The sequence below is a fragment of the Microcebus murinus genome, chromosome 9 (genome assembly GCF_040939455.1).
Source record: "Microcebus murinus isolate Inina chromosome 9, M.murinus_Inina_mat1.0, whole genome shotgun sequence".
NCBI classification, from domain to species: domain Eukaryota; kingdom Metazoa; phylum Chordata; class Mammalia; order Primates; family Cheirogaleidae; genus Microcebus; species Microcebus murinus.
This window is the reverse complement of record NC_134112.1, coordinates 85,833,663-85,859,183: the sequence shown is the minus strand read 5'-3', so window position 1 is coordinate 85,859,183 and position 25,521 is coordinate 85,833,663. Positions and strand designations below refer to the sequence as shown.

At 41.7% G+C, this 25,521-nt stretch overlaps 1 protein-coding gene across 1 annotated transcript; it reads right to left on the bottom strand.

The window, feature by feature from the left end:
- Positions 1 to 640: 640 nt before the first annotated feature.
- Positions 641 to 24,620, bottom strand: LOC105860192 (aldo-keto reductase family 1 member B10-like). Its single transcript, XM_012744743.3, has 10 exons — positions 24,466 to 24,620; positions 20,620 to 20,787; positions 18,840 to 18,956; positions 17,775 to 17,852; positions 8,072 to 8,194; positions 7,690 to 7,796; positions 7,224 to 7,305; positions 6,618 to 6,701; positions 2,989 to 3,071; positions 641 to 1,018 (listed from the first exon to the last, which is right to left on the bottom strand). Exons 1-10 carry the CDS (start codon positions 24,529 to 24,531, stop codon positions 976 to 978), a joined length of 951 nt encoding a protein of 316 aa, XP_012600197.1. The 5' UTR covers positions 24,532 to 24,620; the 3' UTR covers positions 641 to 975.
- Between the last annotated feature and the right edge of the window lie 901 nt (positions 24,621 to 25,521).

Here is a 25,521-nt window from a genome sequence, read left to right as displayed (position 1 = left end):
ATTAGCATTTGTTACATTGGTAAAGTAGGTAACAAGATGCTCATCATTCCCTATATATTTCTATATAATTAGAAATTTTCATAATTATTATAGAAAAAAATGTGTCACATAAAAGGCAAGAGTAAGCATTTTGCTTGCTCAGACTGGCCCCTGTGTTCCACCCCACTCCCAAGGACACATCGCGCCCGTCTCAGTGAACAGTGGCACCTTGTGGAATCTGCAGACTGTTACTAGCACAGCCACCCATCTGCTTCTGTGTCCCGCCAGGTGGTGATGAGGCTGCAGGGATAAGGACATGGTATTCCCTCTGACACTTTGGCATAGTGGTATATTAAGGGCAGAAATGGGGAGCCACACAGGGCAAGAGTGCAAAAAGGCAGGGAGGGAAGAGGCCAGGAGAGGATTTGGGAGGATGAGGATGACCAATCACGTGAGCTCCCCAGCCCCCACTCCTGTACAGCTTGGTTTACTTCTCACTCCTGGGGGGCCTGGAGCAAGTTCCCTGGTCCCCCCAGCCCCGCTGTGTCCTCTTCTGCAACACGTGAACAATAAGGGCTCCTACCTCAAAGGGTTGTTTCCAAGATTCAATTTCTACACCCACATGAAGAGCACTTTGATTTGTGTTGGTGCATAGTAAACCCTCAACACATGCGTGTTACTGTTATTATGTTTTATTCATTTGATTCTTTGGATACTCATTGTTATCAGAATTTCTGGTGTTTGACAACCATTTGTTCAGATCAAATAAGTGAAAACCAATTGTCATTTCCTTATCCGAGCCACGCTTTTCTGTGATAATCTTCTCCTAGTTGAACATGTGCATCTAGATACAACACTGCCTGGATTCTGGCCTACAACGGGGCCAGGCTCCGTGTGATTTCAGACAAGCTTGGCTAAAAGGCAGCTCAGGTGGAGAGAGTAACACTTCATTGTAGAGAAAGAAACCACTGGGTAATTCCATCAGGACACTCAGCTTCAATATTCTGCATTGAAGGGAAAATCCTCCAAATGAGAATACCTGCAGAGAAAACAAGCATAAAGAAGAACCTGTTCCACAAAAACAACAATTCAGGTTTAAAAGTCATTCTTCTCTGGTGTGTTCTCTCAGGCGCCTCCCCAAAGACTTTGCAAGCACACAGGAAGGGTGCTCTCACCTGACCCTCCCTCAGGCTGATGTGAGGGCCGTGCTAGGAAGGAGGCCAGGCAAGGAGGGACCAGGGCACAAGAATAAACCCGCAATGACAGGTTATGTGCACCTGTTGCCCAGCTAGGTGCCTTCCAGGACTGTCTCACCTCACTCTCACCACATGGTGAGGTGGGAAATAACACTTTGGGGATTGTTGTGAGTATTAAGTGACATAGTAACACAGGGAAAGGGCCTAAGACTCTGGCACATGCTAAGCTAACATTCAGTGGATATTAGCTGTGATTAGTATTATCATTCCTACTTTGTAAATAAGCCATCTTGGGGAACAGCAAATTTACCCGCTGTGGCACAGCTCATAAATCAGTGGTAGAGCTGGGATTTGAAACAAGGGAGATTTTCTCCTGACCCCCACCCCCTCTAATCCACTGCCTCCAGGGGAAATGATGTTCATAGGAGGAGAAGCAGCTAAGTTTTGGGGACAGACACATTTATGTTCACTATTTCTCTTTACTCTATATACTTGCTATTTGTTGACCTCTGATATAAGTAGCAATTGTCAGATTGGTACTGGTTGCTATGAGATATAGACTGTGGGCAGCAGAGATGTGGAATATTATAACATGAGAGGAAGGCTGGAAACAGTCAAACAGCTTTTCAATAGTGAAAAATGAAGTTTGGGTTTTAAAAACATAAAAAGAGATTCAAACTGTGGTTGAATTTGGGACTTGGAAATAATAAATTTTACAAGTCAAATTCCTCAAAACAAAAGTCTTTGATATGTTTCATTAGCTACATTTATCAGAAAGTATTGATGGAAAAGAGATAATTTATAATGATCACCTAGTCATTGTGACTATTTTTTGTGAAATACTTATAAAAAATGTAAAGGATTTAATGTAAAAGTACTCCTACCTCTAAGAGGCATTCAAATAACAATGCCTAGGATGAGAAAATGCCTAGAACTAGAGAATTCTATAATTGATGGTATAATTTCTCTTGAATTCATGCAATCTTGTGTCCCTAAACACCACCGATATGCCAAATATTTACCTGTAGCCCAAACCTTGATCCCTGACTCCACACTGATATACTCAACTGCCTGTCTGAAACTCCCTCCTAAATGTCAAAGAAGCATCACAAACATGTCTCCAACCAAACTCTTGATGTCTTCCCCCAAATGGCAAGTCCCTTCTTGTGTTGTTCAGGCAAACACAAAAATGAACAAAGAAAATTTGGAAGTATCTCTGACTCCTAATTTGTTAGCAAATTCACTTGGCTCTACTTTCCCACTATACGTAGAATCCAGTCAATCCTCTGCTCCTCCACCACCATTACCCAGGTCCCGTGACCCTCCTCCCTGGATGATTACAACAGTCTCCTGTGCTCTCTTAGTGCAGAAGTCAGTGTGGTTCCATTAAAACATGGGTCAAATCACACCCCTCCTCTGCTCAAAATCATGCAATGACTTCTCACTCCACTCAAAGCTAAAATCAATGTAGCTTACACCACTCTCCACCCTCCAAGCCCCTGACACCTCTTTCTGACTGCATCTCCTCCCATTACTGAGTGAATGAATGAATGAATGAATGCACTGTCTACTACCCAGTGATGACTTGGTCCTCTCTTAAAATTCTAGCTCTACATCCAGAACTTCAGACAATGAACATCAACTAGGAATGTGTCTGTCCTCATAACGATTCCCAGGTACTCCAACCTTAGTTTTTTTTTAATGCAAGAAAATAGCAATTTGGAGACAAAGGTCATCACAAGTGCTTTCCAATCTTCCAGAGAACCTTCTACCACTTTAGGAGAACTTGTTAACTTAACCCCATGCCACTTACTGATCCAGGCTGTAGGCCCTCCAGTTTATGTTCAAGCTGAGTAAGGTCGCCATCTCCTCCTCATTCAATTTAAAGTCAAAGACCTGGGAAGGAGACAGTTCCATTACATCACTGGCAAGGCAATAACTGCTGTGACTTGAGACCACTAGCTATTCTAGCAGGGAGTGAGCTCACATCCACACCACAAACTGGACATAGGAATTTCTACTGTTGTGTCCACTGTTTGTAAACTTTTCTCCAAATTAAGTCCCACACAAAGACTGTAGTGCTTTTAGAATTACTGTTGCAAGGGGAACCACAGGTGTGCATGTTGTCTGTGCTCCCTGATAGGTTCTTTCAAAGGACAGATCTCCAAACACAGTCCATACCTCCTCTGCTGCTAGCAGTTGGGCATTGAGGTCAGGCCTGTCTGCTCTGCTCTCTCTCTCTCTCTCTCTCTCTCTCTCTTCTTTTTCTTTTTATTTCAGCATATTATGAGGGTACAAATGTTTAGGTTGCATCTGTTGCCGTTGCCCTACCCAAATCAGAGCTTCAAGCGTGTCTATCCCCCTGACAGTGCACACCACAACCATTAGGTGTGAATATAACCATCTCCCACTCCCCCCTCCCACCTGCCTGACACTTGATGAATGTTACTGCTAAATATGCACATAAGTGTTGATCAATTAATACCAATTTGATGGTGAGTACATGCGGTGCTTGTTTCTTCATTCTTGTGATACTTCACTTAGTAGAATGGGCTCCAGCCCTATCCAGAATAATACAAGCGGTGCTAGATCACTGTTGTTTTTTGTGCCTGAGTAGAACTTCATGGTATACATATACCATTTTATTAATCTACTCATGTATTGATGGTCACTTGGGTTGTTTCCACATCTTTGCAATTGTGAATTATTCTGCTATGAACATTCTAGTACAGATGTCTTTTTTCCTTTGGGTAGATGCCCAATAGTGGGATTGCTAGATGAAATGATAGTTCTACTTTTAGCTCTTTGAGGTATCTCCATATTGCATTCCACAGAGGTTGTACTAGTTTGCAGTCCCACGAGAAGTGTGAGTGTTCCTCTCTCTCTGCATCCATGCCAACATTTATTGTTTGGAGACTTTTTTTTTTTTTTTTTTGAGACAGAGTCTCGCTTTGTTGCCCAGGCTAGAGTGAGTGCCGTGGCGTCAGCCTGGCTCGCAGCAACCTCAAACTCCTGGGCTCAAGCGATCCTTCTGTCTCAGCCTCCCAAGTAGCTGGGACTACAGGCATGAGCCACCATGCCCGGCTAATTTTTTCTATATATATTAGTTGGCCAATTAGTTTCTTTCTATTTATAGTAGAGACGGGGTCTCGCTCTTGCTCAGGCTGGTTTCGAACTCCCGACCTCGAGCAATCCGCCCGCCTCGGCCTCCCAGAGAGCTAGGATTACAGGCGTGAGCCACCGCGCCCGGCCTGGAGACTTTTTGATAAAACCCATTCTTGGCAGACTTAAGTGATATCTTATTGTGGTTTTGATTTGTATTTCCCTGATGATTAGAGATGTTGAGCATTTTTTTCATATGTTTGTAGGCCATTAGTCTGCTTCTTTTGAAAAGTTTCTGTTCATGTCCTTTGCCCAGTTTTTAATGAGGTTGTTTGATTTTTTTCTTGCTGACTTTCCTTAGTGCTATATAGATTCTAGTTATCAGCCCTTTATCAGATGTGTAGTATGAAAATATTTTCTCCCATTCTATAGGTTGTCTGTTTGTACTAGTGATAGTTTTCTTGGCTGTGCAGAAGCTTTTTAATTAGATTGGGTCTCATTTATTTATTTTTGCTGTTGCTGTGATTGCTTTTGGGGTCTTCTTCATAAATTCTTTTCCTAGGTCTATAAAGATTTTTCCAACATTCTCTTCTATCTTTTTTTTCTTTTCTTTTCTTTTTTTTTTTTGAGACAGAGTCTCACTTTGTTGCCCAGGCTAGAGTGAGTGCCGTGGCATCAGCCTAGTTCACAGCAACTTCAAACTCCTGGGCTCAAGCAATCCTGTTGCTTCAGCCTCCCGAGTAACTGGACTACAGGCATGTGCCACCACCATGCCCGGATAATTTTTTCTATATATATATTAGTTGGCCAATTAATTTCTTTCTATTTATAGTAGAGACAGGGTCTTGCTCTTGCTCAGGCTGGTTTTGAACTCCTGACCTCGAGCAATCTACCCACCTTGGCTTCCCAGAGTGCTAGGCGTGAGCCACCACTCCTGACCAACATTCTCTTCTAGAATTCTTACAGTTTCATGCCTTAGGTTTAAGTCTGTTATCCACCATGAGTTGATTTTTGTGAGAGGTGAGAGGTATGGATCCTGTTTCAGTCTTCTACATGTGGCTATCCAAATTTTCCCAGCAAAATTTATTCAATAGGGATTCTTTTCCCCAGTGTATGTTTTTACCTGCTTTGTCAAAGATTAGATGGCAGTCTGATGATGATTTTATATCTGGGTTCTCAGTTCTGTTCCATTGGTCTATATCTCTGTTCTTTTGCCAGTAATATGCTGTTTTAATTACTATAGCCTTGTAATTATAGCTTGAAGTCTGGCAATTTGCTGCCTCTCAGTTTGTTCTTTTTGCTTAAGATTGTTTTTGCTATACAGGGTCTTCTCTGGTTTCATACAAAGCACAGAATTATTTTTTCTAGATCTGAAAAAAAGATGATGTCGATATTTTAATAGGGATTGCATTGAATCTGTAGACCACTGTGGTTAGTATAGACATTTTAACAATGTTGATTTTGCCGACTCATGAGAATGGTATGGTTTTCCACCTGTTTATGTCCTCTGCAATTTTGTTCCTCAGAGTTTTGTAGTTCTTACTGTAGAGGTCTTTCACCTTCTTAGTTAAATGTATTCCTAGGTATTTTATTTTCTTTGTTGCTACTGTGAAGGGTATTGAGATTTTGAGTTGGTTCTAAGTTTGACTGTTGGCGTATAGGATTGCTACTGATTTCTGTAGATTGATTTTGTAACCTGAGACTGCAGAATTTGTTTATCAATTCCAGGAGTCTCATGGCAGAATCTTTAAAGTTTTCTACATATAAGATTATATCATCAGCAAAGAGTCATAGTTATAGTTTGATCTCTTCTGCCCTATTTGGATTCCCTTGATTTCCTTCTGTTGTCTGATTGCTCTGGCTAGGACTTCCAGCGCTATGTTGAACAGAAGTGGTGATACAGGGAAACCATGTCTGGCTCCAGTTCTAAGTGGAAATGCTTTCAATTTTTCCCTGTTCAGTATGATGTTGGCTGTGGGTTTGTGACATATGGCCTTTATCATTTTTAGGTAAGTTCCAGCTATCAGGCCAGTCTTTTCTTGTGCATGGTTCATGACCTCATTGCTCAGGGGAATCCAGGTGTCTTTTCAGTGATGTGACACACAGTTGGGTTCACACCTGACAGAGCTCCACCCCCACCAGAGGGCAGGGACTTGTCCTCAGCCCATGGTCAGTCATCTCAGCTCTGTGGAGTTAGCTCCCTGGACTGAGAATGACAGGGTGGTAGGAAGGGCATAGGACCCAGAGATAATGCAGGGATGAAATTAGAAGCCTAGCGAGATGGCCTCTCCTGGCCCTATGCCACTGAGAAACAGCAAGGCCAACCAGCTGGGATCTTACCTGAAAGTTCTCAACAATGCGTGTTGGTGTCACAGACTTGGGGATCACAGCCACATTCCTCTGGATATTGAATCGGATCACAACCTGTACACAAAGGGGACATCATTTTTCCACTGATATACAAGACCCCTCCTTCTGTATAAATGAAAAATAAAATATCTCACCAGCTCCCTGTGGCTTATTTACAAAATCTATTATTTTCTGAGCATTTAACAACTATCAGAGACTCTTCCAGTCCTCAGCTTGATTAACTCCCTCAATCCTAGTAACAGCCCTATGATTGTCCTTGTTTAGGAGTAAGAAAAGTGGCTTGCATGTCATAAGGCTGATATGTGGTAGAAGTGAAATCTAAACCCAGATATCAAGACCTCAAAGCCATGCTTTGCCACCGGGCTGTTGGGCTTCACAGGAAGCTATTAGAGGTGATTCTTGTTTCTGTGACTCTTCTAGTATTTCCGGGAGATCCCAACACACTTTCAAAAAAGCATATTAGTGAGCTTCACCCTCTGTTTTCTTCCCCTTCAAGGACTTAAATAAACATGGTTTAACACAAGACTGGAAGAAGTAATTGCTGAATTAAAAAAAAGAAACCAAAAAACAATGTACCTGAGCGGTGGATTTCTTGTGCTTTGCAGCAATCACCTTAATCTTGGGATCTTCCAGTAGAGAAGGGTCACCTGGCTTGGGCCTGCAGGCAGTAAAATGGTGGATATGAATCTTCACCACAATGATGGCTCAAGTAGAATCATCACAGCCTCTCCATCTTCCAGGCAGGAAGACCTTAAAGCTTAGGGTCGTTTCCTGGGTCCACCCATAGGCTCTGGAACCTCAGCATTTTACAAAGCTGGTCCAGTAAAGTCCTAGGTGGGTGACCTAGAGTATTATCACATGATCAGGGTTGTCACCACTTTAATTTCCTTTTTTTTTTTTTCACAGTATTTGGGTATACCAAATACATTACCATAGATACATTTTTCCTTCCAATAAATTATAATCTGACAAATACATTAACCAACTAAAAGATAATATTTTAAGAGTATTAAGAGAAAGATCCACCACTCAGAAGCCTCACCAATGTCTATCTGGAGAGCCCAGGGGGCTGTAGGCCGTGATAGTGATGCCCTTGGAGTGGCAGTACTGGATCAGTTTCTCCTGTGTAAGGAATGGGTGACACTCAACCTGAAAAAGCAAACAGTCCTCAGCACCAGGGAAATCGGCCTACTATTTGAGTTGTTCATAATTGGTTCTACACACAGAGAAAGACCACCAAGCAAAGGCCAAACACCTTCCCACTGACACACTTGCTAACCCACCCTGAGAGCAGTCTCACAGCTCCCCAAAGTGCCCTGACCACTGACACTGAGGAGAGACTGAGTAGGTAGCATCAAATTGGCCTCCAAACATTTAAGCAGTAATAGGTCAAGACCCCTACCCTCTTCCCAGACGGAATTTACCTGGTTAGTCACTGGTTTATATTTCAGTCCGGGTTTGTTCAAGAGCCTTTCGATCTGGAAGTGGTTGAAATTGGAGATGCCAAGGGCTTTCACCAGCCCCTCATCCACCAGCTCCTCCAGGGCCTGTCAGGGAAGGGACACCTCTTGTGCACCCAGAGGGATAGCAGGGGCCCTGGCTTGCCTCAGTGTCTCTGGGGTAGGAGATGTAGGTAGAGCATCCACCGCAGCAGGGTGGGCTGCAGCAGTGAAAGGAAACTGCAGTCCAGGCTGGGGTGCCCATCAGTGTCAGGTCCAGCTTATCAGGACAGCCTATCAAGCTGAGTCCCGTCTTTACCTCTCTACTGTAGCCTGATAGCTGGTGCCTCCAGCCAAAGGTGAAGTCCCATTCCTGGGAATTGGGGAGGAGTAAGGGAATCTGCTGTCTGGGCTGAGATCTGCCAGGGTTGAAGACGACCCTTGGAGGCGACCAGGCCACAGGGGTATTGAGTAAAACGGACTGACCCCACCCTGGCAGGGGCTGAGTGTCGTGGCAGGTCTCTTTCTGGTCTGGGACCCTCAGTGGCCTCAGGCAGGGCTTCTCCAACAGCTCTGAGATTTAAACCACATACCAACTTGATAAACCCCATCCTGGGTGGGGTACAGGTACGAGGGTAACCATGTCTTGGTCACATAGCCCTAGAAAGTGCCTTTCCCTCAGGATGGTGGGTTATCTTCCCCTCTGACAGAGCAAACTCTACCCTTGGGGGAGGGGTAAAATGAGAAAAGATGTTTCCTAGTCTAGGACTTGCAGCAATCCCACTCATTGCCTCCCCCCAGCCCACCAAACCAGACTCAGCCCTGGAAGGTTGAGAGAAATGAGAAAAGGGACTTTCCCTGTAGGACTAGCTTGAATATGTGGGTCCTTGGAATTAAGCAGAAGTAGGCAGAGTGATGTTTACATTCAACTGGTTGGTTTTGATCATCTGATAAGTTCAGAATATAGGTGCTTGCCTTTGCCACCCAGATAGTTGCCAATGTATGGGCCTGTGGTTCAGGAACGAAAATCTTGACCATAGTCCTTAGCAATTGGACCAATTGACTCTCCCCACCAGAAGCTCATCTGAAAGTGTAACAAAAGATCTCTGAATAACATATTAACAGCTCCCCCCTAGCTACAGATCAAGAATCCTCTGAAGTATTCTCTCCTAGGCTCACTGATACCTGATGCTCCTATCACCCTTCCTAAAGTAATTACAGGACTCTGGGAACCCTTGGGAGTGGCAGGACATTCCCTTAAGACTGAAATATGTCTATATCCTATTTGGAGGCTAGAGTGCAATACAAAGGTCTTGGAAAACCTTGATAATTAACTCCTTCTCGCAAACCACAAATGACAAAAGAAAGAGTAAACTCAGAGCCTAATACAGTGCCTCTCACTTCAATCTAGTGGTTGATTTTGGTCTCGATCTCACAAGAGTGATCAAACACCTGGTTGTCTAAGCAAGGGGCCCAAAACCACTAAATTCTGTAGACAGAAGGTGAAGACATCAGGTCAAATATAACCCAACAGGCTCAAACTCCTTTAAGATAATATAGTACCAGAGCACATATCCCGCAGCTCTTCCAAGGATCATTCCATTGGAACCCCAGAACTTAGCTCATAATTGAGTCCCAGCACCTCCAGTCCTCAACAAAGCATGCAAATGAGGAGGAACCAGTGAAAGATAATGGGGACAATGAAGGATCAGAGAGAAAAGTCACCTCCAAAAGAAAATACTTGATCTCCACCAACTGACACCAACTCACATGATATGATTAAACTGACGGAGGACAAATTCCAAATATAGATTGTTAGAAAACTCAATGGAATTGAAGAGAAAATAGAATCCCAACATAGAGAACCCATAAGAACAATTCAGGAAATGAATGAAAAATTCTCCAAAGAAATTGAAATAATACAGAAAAACCAATCAGAAATTCTGGCAATGAAGGAAACATTCAAGGAACGCCATAATACAATGGAAATCCTCAAAAACAGGATATATCATGCAAAGGAAAAATCTCAGAGCTTGAAGATTATGCCTATGTGCTAAACAAATCAGAGGAAGAAAGGGAGCACAGAAACAAGAGATAAGACCAAAGCTTACAAGAAGTGTGGGATTATGTAAAAAAGCCAAACCTCAGATTATCGGGATTCTAGAAGGGGAAGAGGAACATTCACAAGGGTTGGAAAACTTATTTCACATAATATTGGAGGAAAATATGCCGGGCCTGGCAAGAAGTCTTGATGTTCAAATACAAGAAGCACACAGAACTCTGGGGAGACTCAATGTGAATAGGCAATCACCTGATCATGTGGTTATTAGGCTGACCAAAGGAAACGTGAAAGAAGCAATCCTCCATGCAGCAAGGCAAAAACAACAAATAACCTATAAAGGAAAGCCTATCAGACTAACAGAAGACTTCTCATCTAAAACCTTACAAGCCAGGAGAGAGTAGGTGGCTATCCTTACTCTTCTAAAACAGAATAAAGCCCAAACTAGAATTCTTTATCTGGCAAAATTAAGTTTCATCTATGAGGGAGAAATAAAGTCCTTCTCAGATGAGCAATCACTGAAAGAATTTGTAAAGACCAGACCAGCCCTACAGGAAGTTCTCAGACCTACCTTCCACACTGAACAGGGCAATAGACGCTCCTCAAAGTATAATCTTCAAAGAATTAAAGACTAGATCTTGAACTGCAAGATGGCTCAAGGAGCAAGTCAAAGCAACAAGACTTCAACAATATGAATGGAAATCTTCCTCCAATTTCAATCCTCTCAATAAATGTAAATGGTTTAAACTCTCCTCTGAAGAGGCATAGACTGGCAGAGTGGATAAAATTCCACAAGCCTAGTATTTTCTGTCTACAGGAAACACATCTAACCCACAAAGATGTCTTCTGCCTGAAGGTCAAGGAATGGAAAACTATCATCCAGGCAAAGGGAAGTCAAAAGAAAGCAGGGGTAGCTATACTATTTGCAGACAACATAAGCTTTAAAAGAGCAAAAGTAAAAAAAGATAAAAACAGCCACTTTATAATAGTGAAAGGGAAGATCTAACAAGAAGATTTAACAATTCTTAATATTTATGCACCCAATGCAGGAGCACCCAGTCACATAAAGCAAACCTTGTCTAATCTAAATACCATGTTAAACAATACTACCATAGTAGCAGGAGATTTAAACACTCCACTGAATTAACTGGATAGATCCTCCAAACAGTAATTAAGTAAAGAAATAAGGGGCTTAAACAAAGCTCTTAACCAAAAAGGTCTGACAGATCTCTACAGAACATTCCACCCAAATAAAGTTGAATTTACATTTTTCTCAGCAGCCCATGGATCCTTCTCCAAAATTGATCACATACTAGGCCCCAAAGCAGATTTCAAAAAATTCAAGAAAATAGAAATAATACTATGTGTCTTCTCTGATCATACTGGTATAAAATTAGAGTTCAATTCCTATAGAAACACTCAACACCTCAAAAAGTCATGAAAATGAAACAATCTATTATTGAAGAATTATTGGGCCAAGGAAGAAATTCAGAAGTAAATCAAGAGTTTCTTTGAACAAACTGATAATAGAGCCACATGTTATCAAAACCTGTGGGATACAGCAAAAGCATATCTGAGAGGAAAACTAACAGCAATTAATGCTCACATCCAAAAAACAGAAATATTAGATATTGACAACCTAATGAATAGACTCAAGGAATTGGAAAAAGAAGAGCAAACCAATTCCAATCCTAGCAGAAGAAAAGAAATAACTAAGATCAAAGCAGAACTAAATGAAATGGAGAACAAGAGAATTATACAGAAGATCAACAAAACCAGAAGTTGGTTTTTGGAAAAGATAAACAAAATTGATAGCCCTCTGGCTAGACTGTCAAGAACTCAAAGGGAAAGGACTCTAATGAACTCAATAAGAAATGAAAAAGGGGAGGTCACAACAGACACCACAAAAATAAAAAAAAAAAACATTATGTTTGACTACTATAGAAATCTATATGCCCCCAAACTACATAATGAGGAAGAAATGGACAAATTCCTGGATACATACAACCTCCGTAAGTTCACCCAGGAAGTAACAGAATTCCTGAATAGACCATTCTCAAGCACAGAAATTGGAGCAGTAATAAACAACCTCCCCAAACGGAAAAGTCCTGGACCAGATGGCTGCACTTCAGAGTTCTACCAAACATACAAAGATGAACTCATACCTATACTACAGAAATTATTCCACAACATTGAGAAGGATGATATCCTTCCTAACTCATTCTATGAAGCCAATATTACCTTGATACCAAGATCAGGAAAGGATGCAACAAAAAAAGAAAATTACAGACCAATATCCCTCATGAATATAGATGCAAAAATCATAAACAAAACTCTAGCAAACAGAATTCAGCAGCACATCAAAAAAATAATTCACCATGACCAGGTGGGCTTTATTCCAGGGATGCAAGGCTGGTTCAACATACTCAAGTCTATAAATGCAATTCGCCTCGTAAATAAAAACATGAACAAAGACCATATGATTCTCTCAAGAGATGCATAAAAAGCATTTGACAAAGTCCAACACACCTTTATGATAAAAACTCTGAACAAAATAGGCATAGGTACCTTATACCTTAAAATTATGAAATTCATTTATGACAAACCCATGGCCAATATCATACTGAATGGGGAAAAATTGAAACCATTTCTACTTCGAATCAGAACTAGACAAGGATGCCCCCTATCTCCTCTTCTATTCAACATAGTGCTCGAAGTCCTAGCTATAGAAATCAGGGAAGAGAGGGATATTAAGGGCATCTAAGTGGGTGCAGATGAGATCAAACTCTCGCTCTTCGCAGATGATATGATATTATACATAGAAAAGTCTCAGGTTACAAAATCAACATACACAAATCAGAGGCATTCATATATGCCAAGAACACTCAAGCCAAAGCTCAAATCAAAAATGCAATTCCTTTTACCATAGCTCCCACCAAAAATTAAATATCTAGGAATATATTTAACAAAAGAGATGACAGACTTATACAAGGAGAACTATGAAACACTAAAAAAAAAAATTGTAGAAGATGTAAACAGATGGAAAATCTACCTTGTTCATAGATTGGTAGAATCAATATCGTTAAAATGTCAGTATTACCTAAAGTCATCTACAGAATTAATGCAATCCCCATTAAAGTACCACCATCATTCCTCACAGATATGGAAAAAATAATTCTTCACTTTGTATGGAACCAGAAAAAAATGCGTATAGCCAAAGCAATTTTAAGTAGAAAGAACAAACTGGGAGTCTTCCTCACTTCAAGCTGTACTATAAAGCAATCATAATTAAATCAGCCTGGTACTGGCACAAGAACAGAAGCATTGATATTTGGAATAGGTCTGAGATTCCAGAGATGAAACCATCAGCATATAGTAACCTAATCTTTGATAAAGCAGACAAAAATATACATTGGGGAAAAGAATCTCTCTTCAATAAATAGTGCTGGGAAAACTGGATAGCTACATGCAGAAGAATGAATCAGGATTCCTACCTCTCACCTCTCACAAAAATCTACTCAAGATGGATAACAGACTTAAACCTAAGGCATGAAACCCTAGGAATCATAGAGGAAGATGTTGGGAAAACCCTTTCTAACATTGGTCTAGGCAAAGAATTCTTGAAGAAGACCCCTAAAGCAATCACTGCAGCAACAAAAATAAACAAATGGGATCTCATCAAATTAAAAAGCTTCTTGTCAGCCAAAGAAATTATCATTAGAGTGAATAGACGACCTACAGAATGGGAGAAAATGTTTTCTCTCTACACTTCTGATAAAGGTCTGATAACAAGAATCTATGTAGAACTCAAAAGAATTAACGAGAAAGAATTAAACAACCAAATCAAGAAATGGGAAACAGAAACTTTTCCAAAGAAGAAAGAATAATGGCCTGTAAACATATAAAAAATGCTCAACATCTCTAATCATTAGAGAAATGCAAATCAAAACCAAAATGAGATACCACCTAACCCCAGTGAGATTGGCCTGTATCAAGAAATCCCAAAACAACAAATGCTGGCAAGGATGTGGAGAAACAGGAACACTCTTACACTGCTGGTGGGACTGCAAATTAGTGCAACCTTGTGGAAAATAATTTGGAGATACCTCAAAGAGCTAAAAATAGAAATACCATTCGACCCAGCAATAGCATCATTAGGCATCTACCCCAAAGAGCATAAGACATTCTATTATAAAGACATCTGCATCCAAATGTTTATGGCAACACAATTCACTATTGCAAGCATGTGAAAACAACTCAAGTGCCTGTCAATTCATGAGTGGATTATTAAAATTTGGTATATGTTTACAATGGAATATTATTCAATTCTAAGAAACAACAGTGAGCTAGTACCACTTATATTATCCTGGATTGAGCTTAAGCCCATTATCCAAAGTGAGGTAACACAAGATCAGAAAAATGGGCTCCACATGTACTCACAATCAAATTGGTACTGACTGATTATCACTATGGTGCTCAAAGGGTGGTGGTGTTCACCAGAGATTCGGGGGGTGGGGGGTAGGCCCACATCTGAGGGATGTAGTGAACAGTGTGGAGGGGAAGGGCATACCTCTAACCCTTGCTAGGTAAAGGCAAAGTTATAAAATCTAACCAAAATGTTAAAAAAAAAAAACAAAAACATTTATCAGATGTTGGGCAGGTAGGAGGGGATAGGTATACACACACACACACACACACACACACACACTTGCGATGTGCATTGTCAGGGGGATGGATATGCTTGAAGCTCTGACTTGAGAGGGGAGGGAAGACAAGAGCAATGCATGTAACCTTAACATTTGCACCACCATATTAGGCTGAAATAAAAAAATTAAAATAAATAAATAAAAGTTTACAAAGTGCTTCCTTCTTCTGAGATCCTTACAGGCCTAGTGAAGTCCTGGGGTTCCTGTCTGTGAGAAAAACAGTCACAATGCTGAGACTCCCTCAGATACAGTGACAATGGCATAGCACTAGAAGCAGGGAGGGTAGAGAAGGAAGGGATTTATATGGAATAGAGTCATTGAGGAGACCTTATGGGTAGAGTTAAAAAAAAAAAAAAAACAACCTAGAGAAAAGGGGAAAATGAGAGGGGAGGGAGGAAAGCAGGAGCAAAGGCTTAGAGGCAGGAGGAAGCACGGTGGGTTCAGGGGACACTACCCAGTGGTTCACACCTCTGGCTTTGAAATCACCTGAGAGCTTCAGAGAAGACTCCTGATGCCTGCGTTCCACCCCCAGAGCCTCTTCAATGTGGGAAACAGAGTTTAGAATTGGTCAAATCCTAAGGTCCCTAAAACTACCAAGTGGGCAATGAGTTAACATAAAAGTTATTTTGTGTCATAGGCTAGAGGTTTAGTTTGCCTACATGATATGTCTCAACTTCTTTATGCTTTTCTCACCCCACCCCCTACTTCATTCTGGTCAATGAGCTTTCTCCTGAACTTATTTTGAGTCCATCTAAATATCTAACACTTATATTTCAATCCTCCCTGATTGGAATCACAACCTCTGACCTTGATCATTGATAATTTTACATGCCTTCAGAATGTTTTATTTAGTAATCATTATTATATTTGTTGAGAAGACATAGCATTGTTGAAACCAGGGTACATTTTGCAAAGGACCATGAGATATTGATTGTCATACTTAATATCATCATAAGAGCTAGGGCAAAACATTTTGTGGAACTAATGTTAGTGGTGTGCTAGTTTATATATGTCACAATGAATAATTTCTAAGATAAAATTTAAGAGGTCATCTTTTACCAGGGTAACAGATATGACACAACCCTCCTAGGAAACTTAATGCAAAGATGAGCACAGAAATCTTATGCTATATTGTGAATCTTGCCACAATTTTTATTCTCACCAATAAAATATTCATTGGGTTGAGTACAGCAATCTCCAAAGTTTTCTCCAACAAGAAGATTTTTTATGGCAGGAAATAAAGATGTTCGTCCTTTTCTATAGTTATGTACCAGAATTCAATTTTCTTTCATGTATAATTTTGTCACTCTCAAAAAGAAAGTAATATATTTTTTTATGGGTAAAGGTTAATAAATTCATTTTAGTAAAAATATCAAACTAGTACCTAGGGATACTTAGTTGGATAATGACTTGTGGGATCATTAAAGTAAAAACAATATATAATTTTTTTAAAAAAAACCATCAGTTTCAACTTGTAGTTTAGATACTCTTTCTAGTATGTGGGCTCAACCAGCTCACAGCTTGTACATTAATGGTATTTTGTCACATTTTACCATGTATTTATACCATCATGTCAGGAAGGAAACAGACCTAAACTGATGCCTCTATAGATTTTCTCAAGAGTACTGACTTTCATGTAGTCTCTTGTTCATAAAATATATTTTCAGTAATTTGCTTAGTATGGCTCTTAGTTATTAATACAAAAATCATTGTGTTTTTTCTATTGCTAATTTTGACTTGTAGAACTGAACTGCAAGGGATATATCCTTGCCGAACAAATCTAATGATAACACTACTGATGGCTCATTATTACAGCTGGTTGTTTTTTGGATTTTTCTTTTTACACATAACCCAGAGAGCTTCAGAACAGTCTTTAAAAACTATCCATATGTGGAGAAAAGGAAACTGCTGTACACTCTGGGTGGGACTGTAAACTAATACAACCACTATGGAAAACAGTATGGAGATGTCAAAAGAAACTAAAAATAGATGACCATATGAATCCAGCAATCCCACTACTGGGATTTTCCATAGGAAAAGAAATCAGTATATCAAAAGGATACCTGCACTTGCATGTTTATCACAGCACTGTGCACAATGGCAAAAATATGAAAGCAATCTAAGTGTCCGTGAAAATGTAGTGTGTACATATTTATGTGTGTGCACACAATGGAATATAATTTGGCCATAAAAAGATTGAATGATGTCATTTGCAGCAGCATGGATGGAACTGGAGGACTTTATGTCCAGTGAAAGAACTCAGGCTCAGAAAGACAAACACTGCAACTTCTCACAGGTGGGAGCTTATAAACCTGACCTCAAGGAGATACACAATAGAATGATAGCTCTACCACACACTTGCCTTGTGAATTGCACTAGGCACCAACCTATCCAGATCTCAATTTTATTATTTGTAAATGTGGATAACACTGCCTCATAGGGTTGGATGATTACATGCGCTCTATGACTAAAGTTCCTGGCATGACAGTTATCTTAATCTTCGCCACATCCTAAGAATATGTGTTATTAGTATGAATTAGAAAACTTTTTTTTAACACGAGGAAACTGAAGTTTACAGGAGTTAGAAAACTTACCCTAGATTTCTCAGCTATTTTGTGCACATCCAGGCCAAAATTTTTGCTCTCCATGCCTCCCTCTAATTTCAGAAATATCAGGTGTGGCTCCCACACTGGGCACATCATGTTTCCAGTCTCATTTGAGGACTCAGTGTTAGCATTGAAATTTTAGTAGTGTCAGATGGACCCAAAAGCCAAAGGTGATAAGGAAGGAGTGGAAGGGCTAGAGAACGACAATGATGACATTAGACAGAATCAGGATTGTGGGCTCCTGCATACCAGTGTGGAGTCTCGTGGACTGGAGAAAAGTTCTCCCACGAACACACTTAGAAGAAGCTGGAACCTACCTCCCAGGCATCCAAGAATGTTATTTTACTGCCAAGGATATTGCCTTTGTCATCTTCGGGGGAAAAGTTATTCACAGGCTGTGAATGCAGAACAAAAAAGTTAACTGGAATCTGTATCCAGACATTTCTTCTGTGAAACAAGGTTTCAGGATCCTGACTCATGCTAAGCACTCACATCTGTATACCATTTTTTTCAAGCTCTGGAGTATACACTTCAAGAACATAAGTTTCAACAAATCTCTATATCAATCTACAATAGACGGTAAACTCTTATATTTGAGAAACTGCTGGATTAATTTTAAAATCCAATACCAGCACATTCCAGAATCCAGAATTATCACCATGCACATTAACCTCATAGACTCAGACCTCATATACAAGCTGGAAAACTTTAATTTCAGGGCCACTAGATAAGGGTTAGGTCTTAAGGATATGGTATTCTGGGATAATTGTATCTTTGCAGCCTCTAGCCTTCTACTTCACACTGGTAGAAGTGTGGAGTTAGGGGTGGCAAGCCATCATCACTCTAGCTGTGAACTCATGTCCCTCCCACCTTTTAGAAGCAGGCAGGAGCACACAGGGGAGAACCCCAGGCCATGAGTACTACTTCTTATATGTGGACCGTCTGGTACCTTCCAGTGGCACCACAGTTAGACTTTTCTCCAAGATGCCACTCCCAGGAAGTGCATTGGTTAATAAGAGAGTGGAGCCCTGAAATAGTATTATGCAAGAATATTCCAAGAGTTCTCCTGGAAGAGAACTCTGAACATAGAATCAAGACAAAGATATGGCAGTGCCAGTTGTCTGGGCTGCCAGAAATCATGGCTTCTCTCTGAGATAACATCAATTACAGCCTGGCATGTGGCCAACTCAACAGTCACATGTGGCTTGGCCCCCTTCCAGGACAGGACTTTCTGCTCCATAGTCTCCTCTCCACAACCTGCAGGTCACAGTTCTGCAAGGCAAGTCCTCCTCTCCAGCCCATGGCATGCCCAGCCCTAGCACAACTGCCATGTTCTGGCATCTGCTCAGAAACTAGATACTGAGCAAGGGGGCAGCTCAAACCTGTAAATCCAGTGGCCAGTGAATCAGATAGAGGTCTAGGTAGCTCAGCTTCAGGTCCTTGAGGGTCTTCTGACAGGCTTCCTTCAGGAGGGTTCTCTCAAAGCAGGTAGGCCACAGCTGCAAAGAGGGTAGGGATGAGACCTTAATACTGGGGAGACAGAGGGCCCCATCATTGTCATTCTCCTTGATTTTTGATTTGTACCCTGATCTAAGCTGGAGACAAGACATTTATAACAAAATTGGTTACAATACATGATCCGGTATGGAAGGTCACCAGGGCTCAGCAAGTCAATGACATTTCTTAAGACTTGAAGGTCATTTATTTTGACCTCTCTCAGTACTGTACATGTTCTGATATCATTTAGCAAATGTGGCCACTGATTAGATATTTATTTTCTTGTGTAATTCTCTTCCTCAGCTGTTGCTTGTCTGAGAGCAGGACTTGTGTCTAGCTTCCAAATCTCAAGCATGCTTATGCCTTTGGGAGCAGAGGGTCCTTTTTCTGCACTGCGCTATCTCCAAGCCTATTGGGCCCTAAGAATGACTTTACCAGCAGTTTCTATACGCTTGACCACCGCATACCTTGGAGTCTATTGCTCCCAACACATGGCGTGTTCTTTCCAAGTACCTGAAACTAGTGTTTTTTGGCAAGTTGTGTATTAAACAAATCCAGTGACCCTCTACCCCTCACACCCAATAGCTACTTCTTTATTTATGACATTTCATAACTCACCTTTGGAAAGGTGGTCTTACTAATAACCTAACAGAGGAAAATAAACTATCAAACGGAAAGTAAGGGAAGTAAACTGACAACACATAATTGCCCCTTTGAAGAGAAAACTCATAACACAATGACCCCCTTTGTTTTCATTAAAACACCTGTGGCCTAACTGGTTCTCTCTAAGTATTTCATTTTCTCAGCTTTGAAGAGCCCTAAACAGGCAGCAGGGTGTGAGCTCCCTGTTCAAATTCTCTGCCTCCACTCTTGCCAGACAGATTTCAAGGACTCAGAGAAGCTGGCCGCATAAAGGAAAGAAAAAAACAAATAAAGAAAACCTGCAACAACTTCTCTGCTATTTCCGTTATCAGTCTGCTAAAGCAGAGAGCAAAAAAAAACCCCTTTTACCCTTTAAAACTCCAAGCAACTTTCCATCAGCTGTCAGCAATTTCACTCCCTCCTGTGTGCTGTGGCCACTCTCTTCTTCTCTCTCACTGCAATAAGTAAACTTTGTACTCTCTCTATCCTAAATTCTGTGTGAGAAGTCTTTCTTCCTCCCCCCACACAAGGACTTCACACCCTGTCTCCTTTTACCACACTGAACCAAGAAGAAATTCCTATGTGAGAACAAAAAAGCCCCCACTGTTTTCCAAAACACCCCCTGGCTGAGAACTCAGGGCGGCACCACTGAGACTGCAGTGCTGGGAGGCGGGGTCGGCATGAAGCCCTCACTGCACCCCAGCCTCTGACTCCCACTGGGCAGATGGACCCCCCCCCCCAGGCAGGGAACAGGGGACTCATTAGGGTTCTGAATAACTGGACTCTGGGTAACTACAAGAAACCAACCCACAGGCGGGTGTAGGGGAGCAGCAGCATCTCCTGCCCCAGTGCTGGCCTGCAGTGTGGACATCATGGCACCCACCTCTGTTATACAGGCAGAGAGGAAGACGGTGGACAATCAGTCCATACAGGAGAGGCCCAGAGAGTTCTTGCTGCTGACCTGGATCCACATACTTCCCCCTACTTTGAAGGGAAGTCCTCCCCCTACGGAGCCCCGTGTACCTTGCTGACGATGAAGAGGTCCTCCCGCCTCACAGCCTTCTCTTGGATCTTCTCTTGGATGGCTTCCCCCACCTTACTCTCATTCTCATAGACGGGAGCACAGTCGATGTGGCGATACCCTGCATCAATGGCCACCTTCACAGCTTCTTTGGCTTGGTCTGGGGGAGACTGAATAGCAAAAGCAAAAGGAAAGCCCATTATATACTCTTTTATTGATTTATTTATTTAGAGATAAGATTACACTACATCACTCAAGCTGGACTGGAACTCCTGTGCTCCTGTGATCTTCCTGCCTCAGCCTCCCACGTTGCTGGAACTATATAGGTTCCCAGAGCTGTGCTCAGCTAACTGTATATCCTCTTGTCCCCAGACCACTTTCAACAGCCTCTCCCACACACCTTAACTTCCTCAAACCTCCCTGGGTCCATTTTCCAGGGCATACCTGTGAAGAACAAACTTTCGAATACTTTTCAAAAAAAAGAAAGTTAATTACATTTCGGATTAGGGTCTCATGTCCTATCGTAGCTAAAACTCAACTCCCTTCTATCCAGGTTACTTCTCCAGCTGGGAGGGAGGAGCAAATGGTGCTCTCTGTAACTTTCTAAAGACCAGGCTCAGCACTGGACTTTCAATGACCCAGAGGAATTTTCAGACAAGTTCTCTAAAGAGTGCCAAGAATCTGGAAAATGGTCCTTACAGCCTAAGTCCAGACCCCATCACATGTATACTGTGTGGGGTTGAGATGATTCAATATTCCTGAACATTGTCTGCAAACTTTGAAAAACAATAGCACCTGCCTCGTGAGGCTGTGCTGGTGATCACCTACCACGATGAGTGTAAGGTGTTGGCACATCACCTGACCCACACAGTAAATGCAACGTGTTACATAATTTTTGCAGGAAAAGGAGAAATGAAAAGCCTTTTGGGAGTAAAGTTTCTAATCCATCCTCAGGAAAGGGAAAGGAAAAGGAAAAGGAAGAAAACAACATTAGAAACATCATATTTTGGTCTAACACAACCAAGCCAAATAGTGAGAAAAACCTGTAAAACTGAAATCCCACAAAATTGTTTTTAAATCTCTGTTGTGAAATGCACACATGCTGGAAAGTACACAACACAGAGATGTGCAGCCACCCCACCACCAGGACAAGGAATGGCGCCCGGCCAGCAACCTAGAACCAGCCCGGCGTTCCCCGCCCCAGACACCACACCCTTTCTCAGCCCCACACAGTCCTTTCACAGGATATCATCCCCACATCTTGAAAGGGGCTCCATTCATAATCCTTACTTCTAATTCAGAAATCCTGAACATTTCTAGTGAATGAGTATGGGGTGAGCAGATTCCCTGGAGATCTGCATTGCTTCTTTGCCACACTCTGATATGGGCAGATGTAGCTATTGAGAAGCTGAGAATGAAACAAACGAGTCTCACCTGCTCACCCAGGATGACCAGGAAGGCACCCTGAGAAAGGCCCAGCACTGACACAAAAAGGGCTCCTGCCCTCCAGCCCAGGAGAACAGATGGTGAACGTGGGTGCAAACAAGGACAAAGTAAAGGAGGCAGACTCTACAGGAGATTAGCCATGAGGGACAAGAAGGAACAGGAAATCCAAGCATTGCTCCTGGTACCTAGTTAGGGAGGTGCTACCCATTGATGGAAATGGCAAAGAAGGCAGAGTTAGAAGAAGAGGAACAATGCCAAACTCACCCCAAGAGAGCTCAGGATCTGCCTCCCTGAGCACAGGATGTGCCTTCCTGAGTTTTGTCTGCTGACATTTACACAGCCAGCTGGAACCAGAGCTCCTGACCCCCAGCCCAGGTCCTTTTGTGGTCTCAGTATGTCTCAGACTTTACATGCATAGGAATCACCTGGGGATCTTGTGAATGTGCAGACGCCAGTTTAGTAGCCTAGGGTGCAGCCTGAGACTCTGCATTTGTTGTTTTGTTTTGTTTTATTTCAGCATAATATGGGGGTACAAATGTTAATGTTACTACATTTCTCTTGCCTTCCTTCCCCCATGGAGTCGGAGCTTCAAGTGTGTTCATCCCCCAGACAGTGCACATTGCATTTATTATGTATGTATGTACCCATCCCCTCCTCCCCCCTCCCACCTGCCCGACACCCAATAAATGTGTGTGTGTTTTTTTTTAACATTTTGGTTACATTTTATATCCTTGCCTCTCCCTAGCAAGGATTAGAGGTATGCCTTTCCCCTCCACACTGTTCACCACATCCCTCAGATGTGGGTCTACCCTCCCTACCCCCGAATCCCTGGTGAACACCACCACCCTTTGAGCATCATAGTGATAATCAGTCAGTACCAATTTGATGGCAAGTACATGTGGAGCCCAGTTTTCTGATCTAGTGTCACCTCACTTTGGATAATGGGCTTAAGCTCAGTCCAGGATAATATAAGCGGTGCTAACTCGCTGTCATTTCTTAGAATTGAGTAATATTCCATTGTAAACATATACCAAATTTTAATAATCTAGTCATGAATTGACAGGCACTTGGGTTGTTTCCACGTCCTTGCAATAGTGAATTGTGTTGCCATAAACATTTGGATGCAGATGTCTTTATAATAGAATGTCTTATGCATATGGTAACCTAATCTTGGATAAAGCAGACAAAAATATACACTGGGGAAAAGAATCTCTCTTCAATAAATGGTGCTGGGAAAACTGGATAGCTACATGCAGAAGAATGAATCAGGATCCCTACCTCTGACCTCTCACAAAAATCCACTCAAGATGGATAATAGACTTAAATCTAAGGCATGAAACCTTAAGAATCCTAGAAGATGTTGGGAAAACCCTTTCTGACATTGGTCTAGGCAAAGAATTCTTGAAGAGGACCCCCAAAGCAATCACCGCAGCAACAAAAATAAACAAATGGGATCTCATCAAATTAAAAAGCTTCTGCTCAGCCAAGGAAACTATCATTAGAGCGAATAGATGATCTACAGAATGGGAGAAAATATTTTCTCTCTACACTTCCAATAAAGGTCTGATAACAAGAATCTCTCTAGATAGAACTCAAAAGAATTAACAAGAAAAAAATCAAACAACCACATCAAGAAATGGGCAATGGAAATGAACAGAAACTTTTCCAAAGAAGACAGAATAATGGCTTGCAAACATAAAAAATGCTCAACATCTCTAATTATTAGAGAAATGCAAATCAAAACCAAAATGAGATATCACTTAACCCCAGTGAGATAGGCCTATATCAAGAAATCCCCAAACAACAAACCTGGCAAGGATGTGGAGAGATAGAAACACTCTTACACTGCTGGTAGGACTGCAAATTAGTGCAACCTTTGTAGAAAAGAATTTGGAAATACCTCAAAAAGCTAAAAACAGAAATACCAATGGACTCAGCAATAGCATTATCAGGCATCTACCCAAGAGACTCTGCATTTGTAACAAGCTGCTGGTCCTAGTCTCACACTGTGGCCAGCAAGAAGTACCAGGGCATTCAGAGCTCTGCATCCTTTCCTCTCAGCCACCCAGCACATAGAAAATGGCCAAGACTTCTGAAATATTGGACCTCCTTAAGTGTTATAGATCCAAGGAGTGTTTTAGAGAAATTTCCCTGGGTAACAATTTTAAGTCCAGCTCCTGCTTGAGGCTTAAAGTTTGCAAGAGAAGCTCTCATGCAGTCTTGGAACCTTGCAGCCTGAATCAACCCTGAAAAAGAAAGCAACTTGGGTCCTGGTTCTACGGCTGAATCTCATCTTGCCAAACCCCTGCCCAGGCTAAGGGCTTTCCCAGCTGAATGCAGAGAGGAAAGGACCCCCAGATGCCCCTTCAGGGAAGCGGAGTGTCCAAAGATTCGCATTTTACCTGCCCAGTGCCCAGGCCGATGATGGGCATCTTGGCTTTGGTACTGAGCTCCACAAAGGTAGCCATGGTTGGTGAGAGATGGTGGTTAGTGAGCAGGTAAGAGTCTTGAGTCCTGGTTAAGAAGTTGGCACAGGCTGCAGGGTACCAGTACACACCTGGAGATGGGCCACAGTATTTTTCCTGCCCTGGCTACTGTAGAAATAAGTTCCAGGTTTTGGTAAGATTAATGATTACTGTGAATTAAATTTTAGCAAGGCAGCCTCATGCCAAGTTCTCTCTCAGATCATGGTACAATGTGAATTATTTTGTTCATTTTGAGTCAGCAAATTGCACACAGCCAAAAGTTGAAAGGTGAAATTCTTTTTTTTTTTTTATTTTTTATTTTTTTTTATTTTGGCATATTATGGGGGTACAGATTTTAAGGTTTCAATAAATGCCCATTTCCCCCCTCCCCCCAAAAGTCTGAGTCTCCATCATGACCATCCCCCAGATGGTGCACATCTCACTCATTATGTATGTATATACCCGTCCCCCTCCCCCCTCCCACCTGCCCAATACCCTATTACTGTAGTATCTATGTGTCCACTTAGGTGCTACTCAGTTAATACCAGTTTGCTGGAGAATATATCTGGTGCTTGTTTTTCCATTCTTGGGATACTTCACTTAGTAGTATGGGTTCCAGCTCTAACCAGGAAAATATAAGATGTGCTATATCACCATTGTTTCTTAGAGCTGAATAGTACTCCATGGTATACATATACCACATTTTATTAATCCATTCTTGGATTGATGGGCACTTGGGCTGTTTCCACAGCCTTGCAATTATGAATTGTGCTGCTATAAACATTCGAGTGCAGGTGTCTTTTTTGTAGAGTGTCACTGGATCATTTGGGTAGATGCCCAGCAATGGGATTGCTGGATCAAATGGTAGATTCAGTTGTATCGCTTTAAGGTATCTCCATATTGCTTTCCACAGAGGTTGAACTAGTTTGCAGTCCCACCAGCAGTGTAGGAGTGTTCCTCTCTCTCCGCAACCACGCCAGCATTTATTGTTTG